Source organism: Anser brachyrhynchus, assembly GCF_964034855.1.
Source record: "Anser brachyrhynchus genome assembly, chromosome: 7".
Lineage (NCBI taxonomy): Eukaryota > Metazoa > Chordata > Aves > Anseriformes > Anatidae > Anser > Anser brachyrhynchus.
The window spans coordinates 16045264-16069851 of NC_137701.1; the positions used below are offsets into that span (position 1 = coordinate 16045264).

A 24588-nucleotide genomic window follows, 5' to 3' on the forward strand; every position below is an offset into this window, starting at 1 on the left:
CATTAATAGAGTAAGTCAGATCCCTAAGCTGTTTATGGAATTATAAGCATGTTAAGAATGTGAAGCAGTTCTTCCTGTACAATCCTCTTTCGAGTTCTTTCATATCCAACACTAGCTGAAGTGTGACTTTTCTTTTAAAAGTATTTCTTATACCAGGTACGCCATGCTTTGAATTCACATAAATATATCTTAGATAATTACAAAGAATTTAGTGTCTAAGCCCCTTCTACTCCATTTTTTGTGACAAACATCGCTGATTGCATTGCTCCCTCTTTCTTTAGTTTGAAGATTGTGATAAGTGGCATTTCTCTGTTTCTACTAGAAAGTGTCAAATCACATTGTATACATCATTAGAATCTCTACGCTGCATCTAGATTACTTAAACAAAACAATATCCTTCTTGAGGTAGCAACCAGAACAAATACCTGCAAAGGATGATAAAGAATTTCACAAGCAAAAGTGACAGGGCCTGCTGCTGCTCTTCTAGTCCATCTGACATTTTCTGGACACACTGCAGCAGCTGGAGTCTAAGGACCTGAAGAATATTGTCAGGAAGCAGCGATATTCCTGGAGGGATGTCATCCACCCTAAAAATAAAAAACAAACACACACAACTCTTAATCCTGGGATTGACACATTAGCATCTATTTCAGTGAGCTCACGTAGCGTTCCAATAAACCTGTATAAGAAAGGTTACTGAATTGTGGCAACTGATGGTTCACAAACACTTCCTATGAAGTACAAGGGAATGCCTGGTGGCAATAAGCCAGCTTGAGCATCCTCTTCCTCAAAGAACTGCATTTAAAAAGAAGGACAAAAAAAGAAAAAGTGTTAAGAATACCATAGGTGGATTCCTAAATTCTCTTACATGAGTTGATCTGCTTTTATCACTGCAGAGAAATTGTATGATCTTCAGTAGGTAAACAGGTGGCCTGCCAAAATTACTAAAAAAGGCCACAGTGAAATAAAACATGAAACTAAACACAAGTGAACATTTTCAACCTTATAATTAAGACTAAAATAAGTTAGATGCCAATTTCTCAATAGTTAGAGAAGCCCAGCTGGAAATAATGCACAAGAAACTTCATGTTTTTCTTACATAAACTACCCTAACTAGGAGAAAATGAGGTTTAATACAGAAAAAAAATAGATTTTTAGATTTAATACAGGAAAAAAAGAAACAGTTCACAGTTCAAAATTAAATGCAGGAAGATTTGAAAATCAGGGTCTGAATGTACAAGAGGGAGAGCTCCCAGCAACTCATCTGACTCCTGGCACACAGATGTTGCATGAAAACCTGACCCATCCGTACTATTTTGTGTCCTTAATTCAGCAAATAGCTCCCCCGGCCACACACCTTTTTTTTTTCCTCGTCTGATAACTACCTATTTTTAGGGGTCAAAAAAAGACTCCTGTGTTGGTCTTAAATTCAATAACTCTATCAAGGCCAGACAGAGTCCTGAAGGACATTAGGTACTCTTGCTCATTGTTTTGTTAAACTGAAACATTTGTAGAAATACACCAGTGAGAACCAAAAGAAGGAAAATAACTCAAAAATAAAACCAGTAGCTAAGCCAGTACTTCTAGAATAGCCATACAGTAACCCATTTCAGCAACACCGTAGTAATTTATAGATGTGTTAAAGCATTCTCTGGGATGAAGACTGTTCATTGAAGCTCCTTTTGGCTCATGTTAAAGGGCAGCTGTCTGTCAGCAAGCTGTACGTTCACTGCTTCACATGGCAGAATTTGTCTGTGGCATCAACCATTTACCCTGACACATCCACTATGAACTTTACACAGGAAGAGGAAGACAAGCTAGAGCCTTACAGCTTACAGAAGCCTTCAATACAGCCAAGCCCAGGGAAAAATTACAAAAAAAAAAATCACACAAGAAACATGGCTAACTTGGGAACTAGTTACGACACGCATGTACATATTTGTGTATGAACAAGCTTCAAAAGGCATGGGGAAATGCAGTGAGTGACAAAACACAGTGATACCAATAAACTGAGGGAAAGGAGGAACAGTGTGTCAACTACATTGAAAAGGAAGTTGAAATTGAAACTTACATAAAAGAGAGACCATTTAGTAAAACAACTCCACAGGCACAAGTGACAGCAAGTTCCCAGGTCCCAGAAAACAAGCGTTCCCCTACACGGATACAGAGAACCTAATACTATTCATTCTCTTGCTTCTGCAGTTATGCCATTTGCTTTTCAGATCTTGCTCAAGGGATCTGAAAAGTTTTGACAGAAATTTTCATAGGACCTAGGCTCTAGCTGACAAAACTGAGAGCAACTGCTTTTTTCACCACACAGCTGCTAAAAAAGACAAATAAATGTTAACTTCTGTGATAGCAGCTTCATCCCTCAAGATGCTGTTAGATCCATACCCACCATACCACAAGCATTGCTCATAATCATCTGCTAATTCACCACCTCTGTATTAAGAATGTAATTTTGACAATTGAAGTTCTACATCAGAAGTAATTTCGCTAAAATGGCCAACAAGTCTCTGTTTCGTAAGATCATAAAATGCTTTGTAGGAAAGCAAATGGCACACCCTCCATGCCTCACGTACCAAAGATTGTTCCCTCTGCAGTAGACACACGTCTGTGCCATTGACTAACCCCTAAGATTTAACTGCTTTGTGTGAGACCAGCTCAAGAAATGCTCATCTTCTGGGATTTCTCAGACTGAATATATTTGCAGAGCTTAAATAATTGAACTTCTTTCCAGCCCAGAGCAAGTCACCACTGTATTACCATACAAATTTAAAAGTTAGATGTATATAACCAACATCTGTGCATTTTTTTTTCTCCTGACAAGACTTGTTTTATAAACTAGCTATTCAAAAAGAAAAAAAAAAATCATACCTTAACAGATGGTCTTATGTGATTACTGGTACCCTACCTCAAAAATCTGAGTTCTTGATGCATTTAGGTTCTCTTATTTACAATCTCCTTGCACCACAATAAAATGGTTACGCAGCAGCATAAATTCTCATCCCAGGTTTTTTGAGAGGAAGTTAAATTTGTCATTACAGTGTATTCATCCAATTACGGCCTAAATCCGCACAGTGGGACTCAACCTCTCCCCCACCAAAGCGGTAAGCAAGCGCTTTGGAACAAAGGCTGCAAAAAACCAAGCGTCACTTTTCAGCAGCCAGTTTCTAGTAAGCATGTAATCAGCTTTACTCTCATGATTCCTGCATCTTTTCTATGTGGCTTTGGAGTCCATATGCTAACCAAGTATGGTGTCTGTGGTACTTTGCATGAGTTTCCTTTAAGCTCCTTTGTGCGACAGCATGCAAACCAAAGCCAGAAAAAGAGCATGACAACACTCTGGAGATCTTTGTTGTTTCTGAAAGCATTAAACGAAATGACAATTTATTCCCTTCAGTAATGGGGAAAAAACCTCCCACCAGCTGGTAAACATTTTATCCTATCTAGTGTAGATACTGATGAGATGGCTGGTTTGTTGTGTTTTTCTTTTTTAGGAAGAGATGTGTATTAATCCTTTGTGCTCAATGTTCAAAGCTGTCAGCAGTTATTTTCTTGTGCAATATCCCCATTTTCTCAGTAAAAAAAATAACTGTAGACACCATTAATAAATCACTTCACTTAAAAATATAGGGAAGATGCACAAAGACGTAGGTATAACTGAATTTGTATAACTTATAAGCTGTATGACTGTATAAACTCTACTTATTATTACAGCCAAATCATACCAATGGATACACTTATCCACCAAGTTTAGAGATTTCCAAGTTCTCTATTATGTGCATCTTTCCAATTTCCAAAACAGGTTTCAGGAAATAATATACTTTAATTTATAGAAGAAACAGTCTTATCAGTTAAATCAGCAAGTGACACTGTCACTTAAGAGTACTTCTTTCAGAAAAACAGACTAACGTTTTCATTACATTTCTTAAGTGTTGTTTTCTTGAATGAAAAACAAAACATGTTTTACATTGACATAAAACTCCATGGCAGTCTTCCAAAAGGTTAATTTTGTCCAGCAGTTTGTACAAGCTTCCTTGTCCTAACACAGTTGCTCATCATTTCCTGGCTTTTGCCCTTCAATACACAAGGTCTTTCAGGCACTTAGCTGGAAAGCACACCAAAACTTACATAATGAAAAAGCAGGGTCATGTCAGTCCCTGTTCTAGTAATTACTGCTGTTCTGGACTGCTCTCAACTACATTCGACAGAGGGAGGCAATGAAAAGGAGTACTGGATGCCTGAGTCCACAGGGTCTTTTAGCCTTAAGAGCACAGCCACTGGAAAACAGGCGGTTCCACACTCTTCCGTGTTCTCTTTTGCAGGCTCAGTAATATCACTTCCTTAATGCTTAATGCTTAAATATTCATCAATAAATGCCAGAAAGATGCTACTTTTCTTAAGCCTGATTATGTCTCAAATGCCAACCTGGGCAGAAACAACAATTCTTCGTTAATTTTAATATCTGCTCTCTAACAGTGTAATTTTTAAATCCAGCCGTCAAAGCACGAGTATAACCTGCCTTCATCCCTACGTTGTTTTGATACATTTTCTCTACATCTGTTGTACAAATGACTTTAAATCTACATAAAATTATTCTTTCAGGCTAAACCACTAATCCTGTCATTAACCTCAGAAAAATATGGGATTTTATGCTCACAAAACCATTATTTAGCACAATGAAGATGCTGCTACTCTTCTGCACAGGTAAGCTTCACATTTCTTTTTAATCTTTTACTATGTTACTGTAAAAAACAACAACAAAAAACATGAGCACAAAAAAAAAAAAGGAGTACCAAAATACCCTTCTCTTCCACTGAACACATTTCAATATTAAATAGCATGTTAAAAGATAACTTGTGTTAAAGGAAAAACATTTTTCCTGAACTAAACATAAGATATATTTTTGATATCTCACTGCAAAGAAAACATAACTTCTGAAAGAGTACAGAACTAATTTGTAGCTCTTGCTTAGCGGTTGAATTAATGTAAGCATGAATAAGAAAAATTTCATACAAATAGATGAGATGCCCAGTTTTTATCCACTGAGATCCAGTTGCAGCATTCTTCATTTCCTTGTAACAGGAGAGGCTATCACTTACACTTCAAACAGGATCTGATCCAAAGTCCATTAGAGAATTTCCATTGATTTCAACAGGGCTTGGACTGCAGCCATCATGCAGAGAGAGGCATTCTTTGTATTCACTCACCAGTAGCAATAGCAGCCATAATACTGACACTGGTTCTCATGATTTCTGAACCCTCTAACATTTGTTTTTTCTTAAAATCCTTAGTTCATGCAAACATCTCAAAAAAAACCAGTCCAAGGTTTCTGTTCCTCATTTGCAAAGTTAGTCTGTCTTGAAAACACAATCCTTAGAGCATAGAAAGCAAATTCGAAATAGTAAAGATGAATATCTGAAATCAGACTTCAATACCCATCTCATGATTATATTTTCATGCTTGCGGTCAACATCATAGGTGAAGTCACTAATACTCTCACCACCGAACTAAAGTCTTCACAGATGCAAAGACCACTTGAAAGTCCATCATTTGTGCATTTCAATTTTTAAACATTTTTCAGCTAAAAACCAAAAATTTCATTGAGCATTTCACCTCATCCTCACTCTTGAAGCAATGCCAGAAATAATATCACAAACCTCTCCTCCTAGACCTTACTTCTATTCAGTCACTACTGGTACAGATAGCAAGTACTAATACTCACTATACTATTTCATCTGCAACATTTAATAATGAATACATATTCCACAAATTTATAAGGAAGAACGATTATATTTCTGTGAGCAGGAACAAGTGAACACTAAGATGCCATCTCCTGATATAATACAAATACCAGTATTTGCCTAGTTTCATCATTCCCAACTCAACTTGACCTTCAAAAGAACAGGAGTGCCAGTCAACAATTAAAAGCATTCTTTTGTTTAAAAGTGGTACTGATATTGAAAGAGACTGGGCTCTCAGCCAGGTCTGGTTCAGATATCAAAGGTAAACAGGTCTGTAATTCTACATACCTAGTCGGCAGTTTCTCAAAGTCCACATCCAGAAACTGTTCGTAGCTAGAAACAAAACTATCCAACCAAAGCTTCAGGTAATCTGGATCTTTCTGTAAAAGAAAAAAAGGGTGGGAGAACATTAAGTAATACAGTACCTGAGATCATTAGTCAGCAACTCTGTAGTATTAACTTGAATGGAAAGCTTTATTTAATACATTCCAGCTGGGAGAAAGGAGTGAATAGACTGATTTTTTATGATTAAAGTTTTAAAAAGTTGTTTAAAGAAATTGCGTCCTTCAGAATTCTCAGCAATGTTACGTGATGTGACGTTCTGGCTCTGGGTATCTATCTATTGATTAGTTCATGCTACTGGTGTCAATGCCAATGAAAGTATTTTAGCTTCCCAAACCCACTCCCCAAACAACCATTACTTACTCTTCAGAGGTTACTAGTTTTCTAATACATACCAACTTTAAAAATTTACTAGTATATTCTATTCTTGATAGCATGGAAGTTAGTAGATAACTAGTAAATAACATTGTTTAAGTCTTACGAAATTAAGCAATAACTCGTGACAATTCTAATCACAAAAATAATTTGCATTTTTCTTCATTCATTGATCAACACGGCAGCTAGTAGCAGATCAGATAAAGCGTTCCAAGAAGCTATGCAGAGCCTGTGACTTGTACACTAGATATCTATAAAATAGATAGATTTTAAATGCAGGCTTCCTAACTGTTCTTGGTAGAGCACATGGATTCTGTTCATGACCAGCAATCCCTCAGGACTAGATGCTGTGCCAGCAGGGAGGACAGATACTAGAACCTGTAGGGTGCCAAACAGACAAGACTTGCAAAAAGCAACAGGTAAACCGTTTGCCAGAAGCATTTGGCTGATAACACGTTGACAACTTCAGGCTAAGATATGACCAGAGAAAAACAAACAAAAAAAAACTATTTATTCTAGCTTCTACTGATTTACTTGCTGTAATAACAAGGCTTCTCTTATGCCACACTGTCATAATGGTATCACATGCAGGGTCACACCCTGGCAAACCCAAACAAGTCAGAAAACTTGCATCTCGGTGTGGTAGCCCTAAACCCAAAAGCATGTACAAGCTTTATATTTCCAAACACAATTGTGCTTATAATTTACATCAGACCATTATAACAGGATATTCAAACAAAGAAAAAAAAATCAAGGGACATTAATAATACACTCTGAAGGGGACAACTTGTATTATAAACTTGCATAGGAAAGGTGTCAGCTCTTAAGGAGTTCAGGAAAGCTGCCAAGGAGATTTTAACTTGATTCTTCCTCCTTACAGAAAATTCTACTCCATCCACTTTACAACTGAATTACTACAGATAAAAGCAGTGAGGGATTACCACACCTGGGATTATCAAGGAAAAAATTCAATTTTAGTAAAAGCAGGGTAAAAATCAGCTTCACTACGTTATTGTCTTTTGATTGAAGATGAAATGCCATTACCAATGCAGCCCAAGGAATCTGAGGCGATGGTTGCTACCTTCTTAATATCTAATGAATGTGAACAACCCAGCCAAGAGTATGTTCTTCTGTCACCTCACTGTTCCCTATCTGAAACCTCAAAGCAACTGACTTACAGATAGGGAGGAAGGAGGATACTAAAACAACAAACAAACAAACAAAAAAAAAACAGGAAAATTCTTTCAAAATGTCATTTGAAATAGTCTCACTTTAATAGTCAAGCTGCTTAACTTTCAATAGCAAGCTGCCAGACCAAAGCCAACAGCTTCCTTAACAAGGACTAAGCAAAGGACTCCGCTCGTGTCCATTAACACACATCCATGCTCTCCCATACTTTGTTATAAATTGTTTTTAAAATCGTTTTAAAATATTTGCATAATATATTTTAGATTTTACTAAATCTAATCCACAATTTATAATTTTTTCAGAAAGTTCTGAAGTTTTGCTCATCCTTCCCTTCTCTCTTTTCTGTATCTCCTCCCTTTTCCTTGTTGCCTTTATATTACCACAGATGTTCCCAAACAAGAGATTATTTCCCTGCCATGTTAAGACCAAGGAGCAATCCGTAAATAACAGAAACACACACAGCATTCAGGGGGCAATGTTGATGTAAAAGAACAAGTCACCAAGACAAACTGACTGTACACAGAGTCCTCTCAGTTCAAGACACCTACATGCAAAAGAGCCTACCAGGAGGAAGATAGCACAAAATAAAAATGCAAAACTAGAATCTGAAGCGCTGCAAACCTTTTTTCAGTGTTCTTTCCACAGCATCTACAGGAATTGTAAAGCACAGCAATTCCCTTTGCATTCTAGACCCTTCCTCCTACCTCCAAGACCCTCTTTAACTCTACAAGCATCAGAAACCCTGACACAATTTACTTCACCATCACTATTAATTATATATATTCAGATACTGTGACAACATGCACCAAATGAAACTCTCAGCTAGATATGTATCTTCTGTAGGATTATTTGCTTTCATTGCCTCCAATATATTTTCTTGTTCATTTTTCCCTAAATTTTTCCCCTTCTTCTATTTCATTTCTAATTTCTCCCTTCTTCATAATCTTTCTTCTCCCTGTCCCTGCTTTTATTCTCCTTCTGATGGTTTTCTTCTTGATGTCATCAGTGGATTTGTTCTCTTCCCACTCCCCTTTTCAACTAAGCTCTCTTTTCTCATGACAGAAGTGGTAAACCAAACTAACATCAGAATATAACTTGACCTAATTCAAACATGAACATGTTTGTCTGTGTTCTTTAATGCCAAATCAACTTTCTGAGACAGTACATGCTGCAATCTGACAAACAGCTGTGTTACCACACAGCAGGAGGTTGCAGCCCAGGAGTATGGGAGTACTTCAGATCTGCATTGCTAGTGAGAGCAACAAATCACTGACCTGCAACCCCAGCTCCGAACAATTCGCTATAACTTGTTAGCTCTCCCATTTTCTCTGCCGTCCTCCTAAGGAAGATGTATAACTTCAGCAGACCATAACAAAGCATCTTAAATACTCAAAAGCCTTGTTACCAGTTAAAACAGTGAAACCCATGGAATATATTCTCTTTTTCACTGCTTTCATAATTACCATTTTGTTGTCATTCTGCAGACAGGTAGCTGGAGGCTGTATGTCAGACTGCAGCTCCGAATTGTTTTTAGCGGTGTTAGCTGAAGATGTACCATGCTTTTAAAGCACAGCTTACAAATCAACCTATGCTTTGATAACGCACCACAAGGACATACCGTGATAAACCAAGGTGACTTCGGTACTCTTTCCCAACCTCCTCCATACACACACACACACTCTGCAGACATGCCCCATTAGGTCAGCAAGAAAGACAGAAGGAACTTTTTGATTTGGACAACATCAGTAAAAGCAGGAAAAAAAAAGATGTAAGTGGTAGTAAAACATCTTCCACTAATTACAACTTTCCAGTCACTAGAAAATAAGAAAATGTTGATTGTAGAAACCTTACAGCTTTCTAAGTCACTACCCTAAGAACTTAATTTCTTTACCTGAAACTTGGCTGGCTTTTGTGCAGACATATATATACAGTCTCATCCGAATAGTAATTCATATATAGAAAATGCATCTATTGAAAATTCAGGAAGACAGTTTTCTTTTGTCAAAGCTCAAAATTCCCAGAAGCTAAAATCCAACTTCAGTTGGCTGTTTCTCTTCAGAGTGACACAACCATACTTTTAACAAAGCAATCTTAAAGATGCGTCACTATAAGGATATGTGCAAAGCTATAAGAAGGAGAGGAGAAAAAAAAAAAAGAAAAAATAAATAAACTGCAAAGCTCTTTAGCTGATAACTGTGAAGCAAACCACAAACACGTAGGACCTAAGCTTAGGCTTCTGAGCTCAGTGCATTGCAGTAAAGGCCTGTGAAACTGCTATAGCAACAGTCATTCATCTGCACTAATGAAAAGAATTATTTTAAGCCTATTAAATCAGGTAGCTCAGAGCACCTGAAAGAAAAAACACTTCCTTATACCTCCCTTTATTTAAATACTACTATTTTTTTTTAAACACACTTTAGACCTCCATTTTTATACAATTCCCTTAGCACAACAATAGTCACCACAGCCCTTTAAAATGAAACACTGCCAGGTCTGAGCTCTAGCATGTTTCCAACAGGTACAAAAATAAAAACAAACAACAACAACAACACACCTAGCAGTCTTTGTTGTTGTTTTTTCAACATGTTTAGCGCAATGCTAGAAGGAAAAGAGTTACTAAATAAAATCAGTAGAACTCCACACTGTACTCCAATACGTAACCCAAGACTGGAGCTAAATGCTGCCAATGAGCAATTTTCCCATAGAGCCTAGTTTTAACAGTTGCACTATACAGAAACTCTAGCAAGGCCACACTTCGCCTTGGCACAACCAGGAAACAAGCTGCTAATACCAACACCAACTTCAGTGCTTACCGGCACTAAAGCAAAGCCTAAAAAGAGAAGGATTCGCCTAAAGCCATTCTGACCGATACAACACTCTAAGGCAATGAAAATACAAGAAACTAAGTAAAATCTACACCAACTTGGGACAGGCTCTTATCTTTGATATACTAAATTATCTACAAGTTATAACAGCTTTGTCTACTCTTTGTGAAGATTGATGAAGTGAAAAAAAGCTCCTAATCCAGCTTTTTTTTTTCTCAGTAACTAGTATGCCTAGACAAGAAGGTCATCAGGAAAAGGCAATTTTTACTTCAGCGAAAACATTTTTAAAATTCCTAATAAGCCATGAAGCATTGAACTCTTACAGCTTACTCCAAGTTAAATGAAAACTTTCTACACAAAACCGGCACTGAAGTGCTCCCACTAAGTCTTCAGCCATGTGTCTGTGGAGTACAGACACCTATCCACGGCTTCAAACCAACATTAGCGATGCAATTGTGGTTTTTTTTTTCCATTTAATAATTAGCTAGCTTCCATTTCTGCAAAAGTTTCCTATTATGTGCTAGTTCAAAGATGATGCTCTACTGAGGCTTCAAATAAAAAAAACACAGGGTGATGGGCGAAGATCAGCACAATTTTTATAGCAACGTGGAGGAAGTTTTAGTTGCTAAAAACAAAAGCTGGATCCACCCGAGGCTATTTTCAGTGCCGCATTCCACGCTCCAAAGGCAAAATCTCCCTGCAGGGCAGCTCAGGGCGCGCCTGCCTGCCTCATCCCACAAGGCAGTTGTTTTAAGTCCTTAAATGCAACGTGCAGGCATAAAATTGCCTGCCTGCTTTGACTACTGTGTGTAGCAGTCAGTCAATCTGCAAAGTGGATCTCAGTTTACCAGCACTGCCACCAAATCTCACCAGCACTGGTACTATAATAACTAATCCCCCATCCCCAAGCACTATGTTTAAACTAACAGCAATACTTTGGTGTTAAGGCTGACTTGGATGTACTATAAATTACATATAAAAATTATACAGGAAAGACTATTAAATTTACCAGTGATCTAAAGGCAGTATTAAAAATAACAGAACTAGTCAGCATAACACAAAAATTGTAGGACATTTCTCAACAGTTTGAAAGAAGCTATTCATTAGGGGATCAGGTTTGTTGAGTTTGAATTGTGGTTTGGAAGTGGCACCTGACCGACACCATCCATGGGATGAGCCTGGTTAACCAGAACTCTTCAATGTCTTTGTGTTTGCTAGAAAGAACTACAGGTAAGTTCTGTGTACAGGCTGGCATACAGCATTTCTGTGCTCCAGAGTCTGCTGCACAGTTCACTTACCAGAAATTTACCATGTTGTGACATGTTACCATCTATTAACTCACTTTTCTCCTCAAAATTGATACAATGAAAAGCAGTAACAGATGGAAGATGTATTTTAAAAATCAGGGAATAAGAAGTATTCTGAATAATCCAAAGGCAACCAGAATGACATGATGTCAAAATTCCGCAGTGTCAAGATAAGCCTCGATTTAATGCAAATTCAGATCATAGCTTAAGAAAGGTTTAGGGTTTAATGCTTGATTGCTTTGAAATTCCAAGTTCCGTCATCAATTTAAATGAGAAAAGGACTGAGTTGCAGCAACAACACACAAAGCCAGCTTTTGCTCCATCACTTTCCAACTTTCACTGTGATGCAAAAGACAATGAAAGAACACGGAGAGACCAAAACGAAGCAGGGCGGTGCACCATTGTTTCACCGAATCAATAGCTAGATATTGTCAAGTCTTTCAGTAGATAAAGAAAAACTCTGAGAGCTTGGGTACAACTTATCAAAAGAAGTCTGTATTCGTTTCAAAGCATCACACGGTTACTTTCCATATAATTTTGCCTAAAGCAAATTCTTCTTTAGCCATGTATTTAAATGTTTGCATTTGTCTTCTCAACCTCATCATCTCTTAGATTAACATCGGACTGCAGCTAATTACAAACTGAAGGTACAAAAAACCCAAATGAGCTTTTCTGCACCCTGCAAAAATCAAAGACTCAAAAACTAAGACACAGCAGAATTTGTGTTACTTGTGCAACTGTTATTTGGTATCCATTTCACTTCTGCTGGTACAGTTTTAAAGTTATTATCACAGGTAACTAATGAGGTCAGATTTCTGCAAATATCATGCTTGTTCTCTGTACCCTGCTTTCTCCTCAAGAGCTTTGTCTCTCCAGCACATCAAAAGCTATATGGTCCTAGGGAGGAAAAAAAACAGTATGCAGTCATACCTGAGCCAGTGTACTCATTGACACTTTCGGAACTATTTTTTGTATTTTAGATTTTACCAAAGATGCATCCTTCTCATCACAATATTTTCTCTCCCAAATTCTAAGCTTGCCCTTGAAAGCATGTGAACACTATAGACTTAATTAAAACAGTTTTGAAAAAACATATATTAAGGAACTCCATAAATAAAACCATTTCCCTCCTTGCTTCTCAGAACTTGCTAAACCATTAAACTTACACTTCCCATGCAGCTTCAGTCATTTATCAAAAAAAAATTGTTCATTCCACCTAGTCAAAAATTCAGCAAAAACACAGGTAAATGAAAGCCAAGTTTTATGTAATTGAACACATTAGCCAAGCACTTATCACCAGAGTTGGTGATGTGACTTACACAGCCTGCACCTGCCACAACCATTTTCCACAAAACTCATGTAGATTATGTCACTGGAAACTCTGGGCTGATGTCCCACATGGATTGTCATTTTACAGCTACAATCACTCTTCCAAAGGAGTCAAGGATTTACCCTGTCTTTAATGCTGCTAGTTCCAATAACTTTAAAACTTTTTTCAGTTCCTCTATTTTCCTTGCACATTCCAAGTGAAAGCTGATAGAAAACTATTTGAAGGTATGATGTTTTCCTAAAATTATTACTACTAATTTAACAATAATCTTGTAATCTTTTTAAAGGAGTCAAACAAATTGCTCCCTTTTTACTTTGCTTTTCATGGATGTTTCTGGCATTACTGCCGAATTCTTACCTCCAATGTAAGTGCTGCTTTTTCAACCCCTGCCTTAGCTATTAGTTTTTAAATGTATTAATGGGACGCTCTTACAGATTCTTATGCAGAACGGATTATTTGACAATAAAACAAGTACTTACCTCTCCCTACATTAACAATTAAAAGCAAATATATTCACTGCTTTCATCCAGACTTCAGGAAGATTTGTCTTCATCCCTATGCCCCTTGCAAATTCCAGAATTACTAGGACTGGTTATTTAAATAAAGGTGTATTTTCTACGTTAAATTACTATCTGTTGTATAATTAAAGGTTTACCATCTGCTTTGATTTCATGCTCTCTTTGTGTTACATAGATGTAATATTTAACCATGAATTTATTTTGAGGTTTTGTTTATGCCTCCCTCAAACATCCTTTAGGTAAAATTTTTAGAAGCCTTTACAGCCTCATTTAAATCTCTTTAATTCCCTCAACTGCTTTAAAATATACTATACTTTTAGATAATAGAATTATTAGTTATTCTTGTAGTTAAATTGAATTCCTAACTTTACACAGACACAATTAACAGTGTTACTCAATGGTCAAACAGTTATTTAATGCCTCTCATTCCTTATTACAGGTATAGGCAATCCTCAATCATAAACCAGACAACCAGATTATCATAAATGCTTTAAATATCAGAGAAATTATCAATACAAGCCAATATTTTATCAGCACAGAAATCTAACGCCTAATGTTGGGATTTGTAGATGCATAGAGGAGCCTTGTCTCATAGTGAGGTGTCAAACTGAAAACAGCATTTAATATGAGAATAATCAAGTTTGGTTTTCACTTATTGGTGTTACTGCTGTATCTCCTGACTTCCTCTATTGCAGCCCCTCTTTTACTAGAAGATAAATCAGAAAAATTAGCTGAACAAATGACTTCTAAAAAAAAAAGGATTCCTATCTTTATTGTTGAGACGTGTGCATGCTTTGATGTTTGTTTGGTTTTCTTTTCCTTATATAAATTTCTTTCATCACGAAAAACTCTGTAATTAAGGAAGCTCTTTTCTCTTTTATGGCAGCTGTTCAGCCTTTCTAAAGCCTGTAAATATTTTAACAGTATCTATTGACAACATTTGGATTCAGGCATTAAGCTCCAATGCTGTTCAATGGGCAGCTGGCAAACCTTCCTCCCAGTTCCATTTGTGTATTAGAGCACAAACACACTGCACATTTGAGTTGATCCTGCAATATTATGTTATCAGGACACATGCTATCCCCAAATCTGAATCAGATGATCCAGTTAAAAGTGCCATACCTCAGATACCACACAACAGCCCAACGTTAGCTATATTTGCTCTCGTAGTACATCACAAAGAACCAGAAGGCTGTGTTTCTTGCACCTTGATAAATCATTCCCTGGAAGAGACACTGGATTCTTTCAATTCATTAAAAGTTTCCTCTGAAATATTTTCTACATTTGCTGGTATGTTTTGAACCGGATGTTTCTCATTAAAACTGTAAAGCAGCTACATGTATGTACTGTGAAATATATTATAGAATAATACAAAACAAAAATAATTTCCCTGTAGCTAGCAAAATGCTATGGTTTTCTAACATTTCTGTTCTGTTTAGATATATCTGCTGTCTCATCTCAATCTGAAGCCTGCGTTATCTGTGGCAGAGTCCCTGTTCTGGTTTGAACAACTGTCAACACCAACACTAATTATGTTACTTCTCAAACTATGAGAAGTCTCTTTAAATAGCAGACAGTAAAATCAGAATGGAAGACCAACTGTTCCTGTTTACCTCTATCCATTCTTAGTTCAGCATCTCAAAGGCAGAACAAGGGTAGTGTCACCAACCCACTGCCACAAGTGACTTGGGACATGTTCTTTTGCAAGTTATATACTCTCAGAATGGCAGAGATGTATTTAAAGCAATCTTTTGTGCATAAAACATTTCATTACACAACTGTTGCATAAATCTTCATTCACTTTTTTTTAGCAAAGGCATGATCTTACATGACGGTGGCTTACGAAGAGTTACTTTTACTGAACACTTAGTTTGATCAAGCATTCATCTAGCTGTAAGCTGAATACTTCTTTATCTAATATAACAAAGGCAATACATAGTGATGTGATATGAATCACTGACAAATCAGCAATTGCACAAGAAGGAAGACAACTGCAAGCTGAAGTCAGGATGAGATCACGTTTAGGATGCAAAGGTCAGTGTTTCACAGAACTTACAGTTTAACATCAAAGATTAGGCTGTTGAATTACTTGCTTCTCACCACAAATAAAACACAATTTTGCAAAAAACACATTTTTAAAGAAACAAGTATAACATCATTTAGGTGAACAATTTCATTTCAATCATACTGTTCCATGTAGCCTTCCAAGAGACTTGTCTAAAAGTTGACCTGATCGTAACTTTTTTAGTGTTTAAAAAGACTCTCCAATTTCATACAGAGACACAGGTTAAAGTCACTTACAAGCAAAATTCCACAATATTTAAGATAAACTGAATACTCCCTTATAATTTCATAATACTCCTCTGGAAGTTATGCATTTACTCTCACTTGCTGAATGCCACATGAAATCCCCCAGTCTTTTGACGCAGGTGGCTAAGGGATTTGATTGAACTACAAAACGTTACCAGGGAAGCAGTACTTCATGAAAGAGTAGTGAGAGGACTGCCTGACAATACTACAGGACCACCTGACAGCCAGTTAGTAGGTCAGCTTAGCAAGTCTGTAACACCACATACTAAGGAAACTGGTACATTCTTGCTCCAAGCCAACTTTTTTTTTAAATATAAAGATCATTCCACTTTCATGTCACTTTTGGCCCAAAACAAGGTGGACGACGCTAATGGAATTCCCCCATGGAGCATGTCCTTGAAAGGATCCAAAGGCACATGAATTCTCACAATTCAAGGTCAAATTTCTTTTAATTCTATACAGCTTCTTAGTACTAAGAAAAACAGTGAATGAATAGAAATTACTCTTTCACAGACTCTTCTCACAGCACAGAGCACACATTAATTTAATTGACCTATTTAGTCCTCATAATGCCAACATAAGTATAGCTCAAGCAAGTTAAATGTGTGTGTTTGTGTTAAAGCTTCAGCTTCAAGTATTTGCATTGCAGTGGTGCTACCATCTTGGAGAAAGGCATGTAATTAATTACAGAGAAGCTAGCACTGCCAGCACATCACAGCCTGTAGCACTTCGCTCTTCGCAGTGGTCTGTTCCCAACTAACAAAGAAATCATGGTTTCCCACAGGACCACTTATTTTTATCATTCAAGTCTTACGATTCCTGTGAGGCACCCTATAAGGAACCAGAATCTCACTGGGGATTCTTCCCAGACGAGGAAGAAAATAACTCAAATAACAGGATCTAAAATACACCAGGACATTTTTACAATACTGCATATACTCATTTCAGATTTTTTTTTTCTGTATAGCTTTTGATCTAGAACTAAAATGCTTTCCTGTAAGAAGTATAACTTCTCTTTCCATGCTATAATATTAGTTTTAAAAGGAAAGATAACTTACAGGTGTCCCTCAACAAAACAGAGAAAAAAAAAGCCAACACATTTATCTCAATAAAATCAGATCTGATTAAAAAAAAAGGCAAACACAGCAATACAATGCAACATAAGAAAGTACATTTCTTAAGAAGATGGCCTATCCACAAGTCAGCTCTTCTGAACACTGCAAGGGAGGTGATTGTCTCAGCTGTCTGTGTTAGTAAAGACCACGACTTTGCAATTAGCTTTATAACTCTTAATACACAGAATCCCTACCTACTAAGGATGCTAAGATCGAATACTCCTTCTTTGAAAGGGGAAGCATAGGCTAGAAACTGGCTGACAAACAGACTCACAGCTTTCCCTTCAAGCTATTGTATCACCTATCAGATAAGGAAGTGCTGAAATGAAAGCATGGCTTTACTGAAGACGAAGGCGTAAGAAAAAGCCCAGAACCAATTACTGTGTGAAACCCTGCCTGGCACAATTAAAATTCTTAAAGGGGAGAAAGTCTTCTTGACAGGACTCAGCTAACACAGCACCCCCATCCTTTGGATAGCTAATTCTGATGATACACTATCTGGCATGCTTTTCACTAGCTGTCTAACAAAGCAGATTCCTTTTTAAAGGAGCCAACCCTGTTTTAAGAGCCTTTTACAGGGCTTCCATTACATTCAAAAACTTTGGCATGAGTCTTGACCCAGCAGCAAAGTGTCCTTTATACACTACAAGCCTAATCCTGAAATGATTTTAAATTACATTCTGGATTTACAATTCATCAGGTTGTCCCGGCCCCTCAGTTAAGAGCAGGACTCAATGTCTGCTTCAACCTTTTTTTTTTTTTTTTTATAGATACTACTTGAAAGCATCAGCTCTTCTTAGATGTTTTTGAACTGCCAACCCTGTTTTATAGGCAACTTTCAGCATATTCTGCTGAAAGTTGATCATTAAGCTTTTAGGAAAAAGACTTTCACATTGCTTTAACTGTACTACTCACATGCCCTGTGAAATGCTCTTGAAGAGCCAAATACTTCATATTTAAATTTCCCTTTGCCTTGGCAAAGCATTCAGGTTTTTTTTTTTTGGTGGCATTCAGGTAAAGTAAGGAGTATAAAGTTGTGCCATATATTACTTTTTTATTTATTCTTTAAATATATAATTTCAAGGAAAGGATATGGTAGAGGGTTAGCAGATCTAACCATTATTATTACATTTTGCTTTAATTTAAGCTGCAGCTCTTTGTTTCAGCATCACTTACCAGCCATTGTTCATATTATTCAAGAAACTAAATAGATTACTGAAAATCTTCAGCTTCTAGAAAAGCAAAAATCCTTTCTCCCTAGAAGATATTTTCCCCAAAAACATTTATTGTCTGTGTCCTGTCCCACTCCTCTACCCCGAGTTTCCACCCAGGATAAAAATCAATCAATTTTGATCTAGTCGAAATCCTGTAATATGTACACACACAGTACTTAGCCACGTTCACTTCACTAATACTCTGTATGCCACGTTTTCTGTATCTATTTCAAATACGTAAGATACTAGGAAAGACCAACTTTATAAGTAACACAATACAAATGGAAGATTTTCTAAGGTGCATACAGAAGATAAGTGCCTGCATTTATGCCCTTAAAACCCTTCCTGAAAGCAACTGGGGATCTCACTTTGTTAGAAGAGAAAAAATTTCTTTCCACAGAGGAGAGTATCTGATCACTTCCTGCATAAAATTAAAAGTAACAAAAATCCTAACACACTTTATGTCAAATAATCTGAAATACCTTTCAGAAAAACTGAAGAGGATGAAATGTGCATGGTTCAATTCTCACAGATACAATGCAGGTTGAATCTTTAATTTGAATCTGCAGTCAAAGTCACTTCAGAGGATAACAAGACATGAATTAATTTTGCATCCTGGTACAAAATTAACATCTAAGAAAAGGTTAATCAACTAAGATTACAACAGTAATATTGTTACAGCTATGCTGGTCTAAGAATACAAGGCAAGACTGGTAGAACAGATCTAATGGAAGAGATTACTTCAGTCACATGAACATGAAAAGGTCACAGAAACACTTCGATGAAAGCATGCGCTTTCCCCAGACTACCTCAGTTCATCTAGTAGAGCTGATCTCCCGCTACAAACTTACATTACTGAAGCATTTTCAGGTATCTGCTGCATATTCACTTCAGTAAGCGTTTCATGTTCCTGTGTAGATGATATTTAAGGCTTCAAACTGATGATCGATAAGCTAATGTTTGGTACTACCTTTGTCTACTGAGCCTGCTGGAGAATTTTTGCTAGTGAACTCTATAGAAAAGACTTGTTATCTATTCTACATTTATCTCAATTACCTTAGAAAACATGCATTCCTCCATTCAGATGAAAGACAGCAGCTTGCAACCATACCAATATTCAAGTGAATAACAGCATTGTATATTAACGGAGAATCAAGTATTAGAAAAAAAAATCCGTTTTAAACTCAAAACCACCAAAAACAATCATGACAGCAGTATGCATCTTTAACAACGTTTTCTTTGCAGAAAATTTGACAGCATTTAAAAAAGAAAAAAGAAAAGAAAAACAAAAGAAAAAGAACAACTCGAGGCAGAAACAGCTCAAACAATTAACAATGCAGCGCTGTGATATTTAAGTCCCAGTGACTCTAAACTAAACTTCACTAAATTTAATGAGCTTCTAAACTGCTTCCAGGCAACACCAAAAGCACTGTCAGTCACGTGTGACTATGACTTTCATCGGGCATCTAAACAGCAGACAAATCTGCAGCTTTGTAGCTACTGGCCTACAGAGCACAGCTTTTAAAGGAACAGAATCACAGAGGGGAAAAAAGCACCACCAACAAAACTTACATTAGAAACTGCCAGATGAAAAACAACAGAACACCAACTAAAAACAAACTTCTGCAGCCATCAAAACACAACTTTAAGAGAAATAAGAAAACAATACGTCACACACAATATCATTCAAAGACTGCTTCTGTAGATATGCTGGCTACATGCTGATGTCTGCCCAAGTCTCCAATTGCTGATAGTGCACAAAGGTCAATGAAAATACAGAGATCCCCTCCTAATGTTACTTTGCACAAAAGTAAGTGTTGCAACTTATGCTTGTGGCTGCACTGGGACCTAAAGTGATCACAGAAAAAGAATTGTTACCAGGATTAATGGTAAGATACTAACACTATCATCCATCACTTTAAAACCGTAAGAAGTTTAGAAGTTTTGTTGCTGTAGCACACAGTGCTGTATTTAACGTACTATTACTAAGAGCCTGATCACCCGAAAAAGACAAACTAAACATGGCTAGTTATTATCACCAATGTCGGGCATCACAGAAAAAAACAAGGCTTTCACTGTTTCTTTCGCTAACAAGGCTGCAAACCCCAAAGCTGTACACTCAAGGTATGTAAACTTGAGATCATTTACTCAGTTGTTTCTGTAGTTTGGAGACATCTTGCCTTTCCAGAATGCTGTCAGCCACAACAAAGTCACCTACAGGATATGGTGCTACACTTTATCATGTTAGTGGTGATTACTACTGCATCTTCCCACTGTTCTAGATGCTCTAAGGAAAGCCAAGTTACAGCACAATCTAGATGGTCTTGATATATGACTGACCGAATAATCTAATTTACATTACAGCTTCACAACACTTTACACCCTAACACCTAAACTGCTTCAGTTGCTCTTAACTCCACAAAACTCAACCCAAGATGGAGTATTTTTTTCTGGATGCCGGCCTCAAACAGAAAGAGAAATCATTTTAACCCGAATGAGGTAGAGAGAGAGAGAAATAAATAAATAAATAAATAGAAGAAAAACAAAAAGTTGTGTGTTCAGCTTTTTTGGAAGAAGTGAGGACTCTGTTTTTGGACTCACTCTAGTTGCCTGAAAATTTCAAACTGTTTTTTTATAGCATAAATATTTCTACTTGAGAAAAACTCCTTATCAATATATGAGTCCATGTAATTGTGCCCATAGCATATAATTCTAGAAGGAAAAAAAAAAAATCAAACAAAATCCAAAAAGTGAAGTCTCTGACAGCTCACAAAGGCTGAGTACATCAAAAGTTTTTTTGTTGTTGTTTTTTTTTTCCTGTTAGGGTCTAAATATGTCTATTCCCACCATGTTAGTGCAGACCAGAGGACACATTCATCATTCCTATTAAGAAACTGAGCATCCTCTTAATGATCTAAAGCACACACTGTACACCTTCCATTTCCACTTTGTCTGTATGCCAGCAAGAAGGTTGCATAAAGAAAGCTCTACTAGTTACAATTCGAATGAAAGGTTCAAGCAAAGGGGGAAAAGGTGTAAGAGAGAAAAGAAATTTACAAAGAACTAGGGAGGAAAGAGACAAAGAATGTCTAAGCACAGAAACCCGAGTTTGGCTCATCTCCCCAGTCCTGTCTCTCCCAAAGCTGAGGAAAGCCTGGATTCTTGGAGCTTGAGGATTCTTGGAGCTGAGGAAAGCCTGGATTCTTGGAGCCTGTTCCAAGAGTCTTTGTTCTTCTCACATGGATGAACTCACTGGCAAAACATGCTTCTCCTTCAGTACTAGTCTATTTCCTGCTGCCATCAACATTACTACATCAGTTTAAATGGCAAAGGTCTACACAAATACATTTCAACCCAAAAGATAACCCACGTGGCTATCAGTAAGATGTCACACTGTGCTGTTATGTTTGCACTAGTTTTATTTTTAACCACAAATAGAGCATTAGGGTTACAAACTCACACAAATTAAGAAAAGCTACAATTAAGACTGCCTTGTGCAACGCTCATCCACCACTTTGTGTGCTTGTATTAAGACAGTCTGTACTTAAAATCTCACGTTCTGTGTTCTTGAGGTGGATGTTCTCCACAAATGAACCCGGAAACAGAACAAGAGAATGTTTACCCTTAATGCCTTACTGGTTTGAAAAGTTAAAGAGACTGTGATGCATACAAAATGTGAGGCTGCAAAGAGACAAGGCAAAAGGAAACCAGTGAATAAGGCCACCAAAAGCTTTCCTTGCCACAGCCACAAAGTTTGTACACAGTAGGCCAGTTTCTTTACAGTTTTTTTTTAATATTTCTTATTTTATGAATATCTATTTAGATAACCTGGAATCTAATTTGTGTACATACTCAGTGCTTCTGGTGGCAATTCAGACCTCTGCTTTAAACATACGAATTGCTTTACACTATGAAGTACAAATAGAGACAAGACAGTATTTTCATAATTTTCCTATTAGGTGAAGGAAGTTCATTACTATTAATAGAGTACTTTGATGTCATGTTGATAACCAGCAAACGAATACTCAGAAGTAACTTAAATCTGCTTTTTGAGAAGGCTTTGGCTAATATAGTTTAAATAAAACTGGAGCTACACAGAAAACCCTAAGGTTAAAACTAAATACCAGACAGCAGTGGATTAAGTGAATACAATTTATTTTAATGCTACGGCTATATGAAAAAAATGCATACGTATGCATTCACATAGCTAAAAGGTATAGCTAAAATAAGTGCTTAAGCTGAGACATAACCCCGCACAATTCATACCTCATCACAAAAAAAAGCCCAACCTGAAGTGTAAGTCAAGAGCTGAAGTTGTAAATAGTGTAAGAAGTTCAGTTATACCCTTAGAGAAGCCATGCAAGTCTACGCAACTTCTAAGCAAAGGAATTGTGCTAAAAGATGTTACAAAAACATTTAAAATACCTGATTTACAAATAAAAGAGGAAGAAGACACATAAACATCCCCCCACTACTCCCCCAAACACTTACCTTATTACAGTAAAGCATCCAAAGCTCATACAGCCTCTCTCGGGATGCCATTCCTTCCCTTCCTCTTTTGCCTGACACCAGCGACTTCTGTTCAAGATCCTACCATGCTCCGTTCTCAAGTGTTCTTTCCGCAGTTTTTGGTTTATTATTAGTTATATCATAACCCAAGAAGAAGTCAAGGATTAAAATAACAGGGTCTCAGCCTCTCCTTTTTGGGTAAACAACGTAGCACAACACAAGCGACTGAAGACGACAGTCAAGCATGTCCGTTCTTCGCCAGTGGCACTTCGGGCGTAATCTCTGGAAGTGAAAACATAGCCTTCAGGCCTTTGGGCGAGGAAGGGGAGGAAAAAAAAAAAAAAAAAACATAAATCCGGACTTTAAAGCCCACAGACGACCTCGGGAATTACACGGAGGCCGGTCGCGTTGCTTTCGTGTCCGGCACTACCCCAGACAGGGGGCAGCCCGCTTGCCCACCTTCTCCTTTTCGGAAGGAGCGAGCTGAGGGGGGCTGAGGGGAGGCAAGGTGGCGGCACCGCGGATCGCCCGCCCGCCACGGGGCACGCCACGGCCCCGGCCCGACAGCCACAGCCCCGGGCTCCACAGCCGGCCCCGGAGCCCGGCAAGCCGAGACGGCGGCTGCCCGAACACCGCCGCCGGCCGCGGCCTTTCCCGTTCCCCGCGGGAGAAGCCCAGCGCCGCGCTTCGCCACCGCCTCCCGGGTCAACCCCGCCGCCCCTCGCCGCCACCTACCGCGCCCCCGACTTCTCCCGGCTCACCCCGCACCTCCGCGGCCTCTCCCCGCAGCCTACCCGGGCCACGGCGGGGGGCGGCCGGGCAACGCCGGGCGGCGGAGGGGGCCGGGCCTCGCCACATCGCCCGCCCCGCCCGCATTCCGGCACACGCCCCGGGCCGCCGCCGGGGGGCGGGCAGCGCGCGGCCGCCATCTTGGCTGCGGCGGCCGGGCACAGCCTCTCAGCGGGCGGAGCGCCCGGGGCCGACCGCCGCGGTTCGCCCGGCGGCCCGCTGCTGAGGAGAGGCAGGGGGTTGCGGGGCTACGCAGGCAGCCCCTGGCCTTCGGACGGGTCGCGGCTGTCCAGCCCGAGTGTGTGTGCTGCGCCGAGATCTGCCTGCACAGCCCCAGGAGTGAGGGGATGTATACGTGAAACCTGCTGCTGCTTCATAGCGGCCCGTACCTCATACGCAGAGCTTGCGTAGGACTAAGAGAGCACTCCTAAAATGTCAGATTTCTAAAAGAATTGTGAAAAGACTTCCTTCTGCTTACTGGTGTGGCCTTTCTCAAGCATGTCAACAGTGCGCTGAACAACCCAAGGCAGGACACGAGCAAAGGGCTTTTCCTGCGTGCTGTTTCCATAATATGACACTTCCAGTGCTGCTAGAGGGATCCCCCGGGACAGTGAGGCACACGGGCACCCCTCCATCCATCTGCTCCCTCAGAAATTGAGACTGGAAATAAATCAGGGAAAGGCAGCTCTAAGGAGACATTTTCTAAGGGCAGCATTTTTTTCCCTGTGTTCTGCCAGGAGAATCCCATCCCTACGATCCCAGGGCTTCAATTCTACTCCTGCCACCCGTTCTTCTCACCCAGGTAAATCTATGGCAGCTTCACTTGAAGCAGAACTCGCCATTCACTGCATAGTCAATTCCTCTGTAGGGGATTTCCACACCTCTGTAATGGTTCACGTTGTGTTTGGAAACCCCCTGCAAAGGTATTCATTGATCATGCAGTGTAGTTGTATCATCTGATGTATAAAAAAATTGCTAGAGCTGGATATATGTTACCAAGAGCACAGACAGTTTGGGAT

The 24588-nt window shown here is 38.6% G+C and overlaps 1 protein-coding gene across 11 annotated transcripts in view; it reads right to left on the bottom strand.

The window, feature by feature from the left end:
* NBEAL1 (neurobeachin like 1) overlaps window positions 1-23705 on the bottom strand; it is an 86148-nt gene extending 62443 nt beyond the window's left edge. For 5 of the 11 annotated variants that reach the window (XR_013953770.1, XM_080600294.1, XM_080600301.1 and 2 more), the window contains exons 1-4: window positions 23516-23663; window positions 22763-23062; window positions 6036-6127; window positions 426-587 (exon numbers count right to left, since the gene is read on the bottom strand). Coding sequence is in view for 10 of the 11 variants with exons in the window: in XM_080600294.1 (XP_080456420.1) it covers window positions 426-587; window positions 6036-6127; window positions 22763-22813 (305 nt within the window). In the remaining variant the exon portion in view is untranslated. Of the gene's footprint in view, window positions 1-425; window positions 588-6035; window positions 6128-22762; window positions 23090-23239; window positions 23480-23515 lie in introns of those variants that run through there. The other 6 variants (XM_080600302.1, XM_080600296.1, XM_080600298.1 and 3 more) reach the window with 5 other exon arrangements.
* Window positions 23706-24588: the final 883 nt, after the last annotated feature.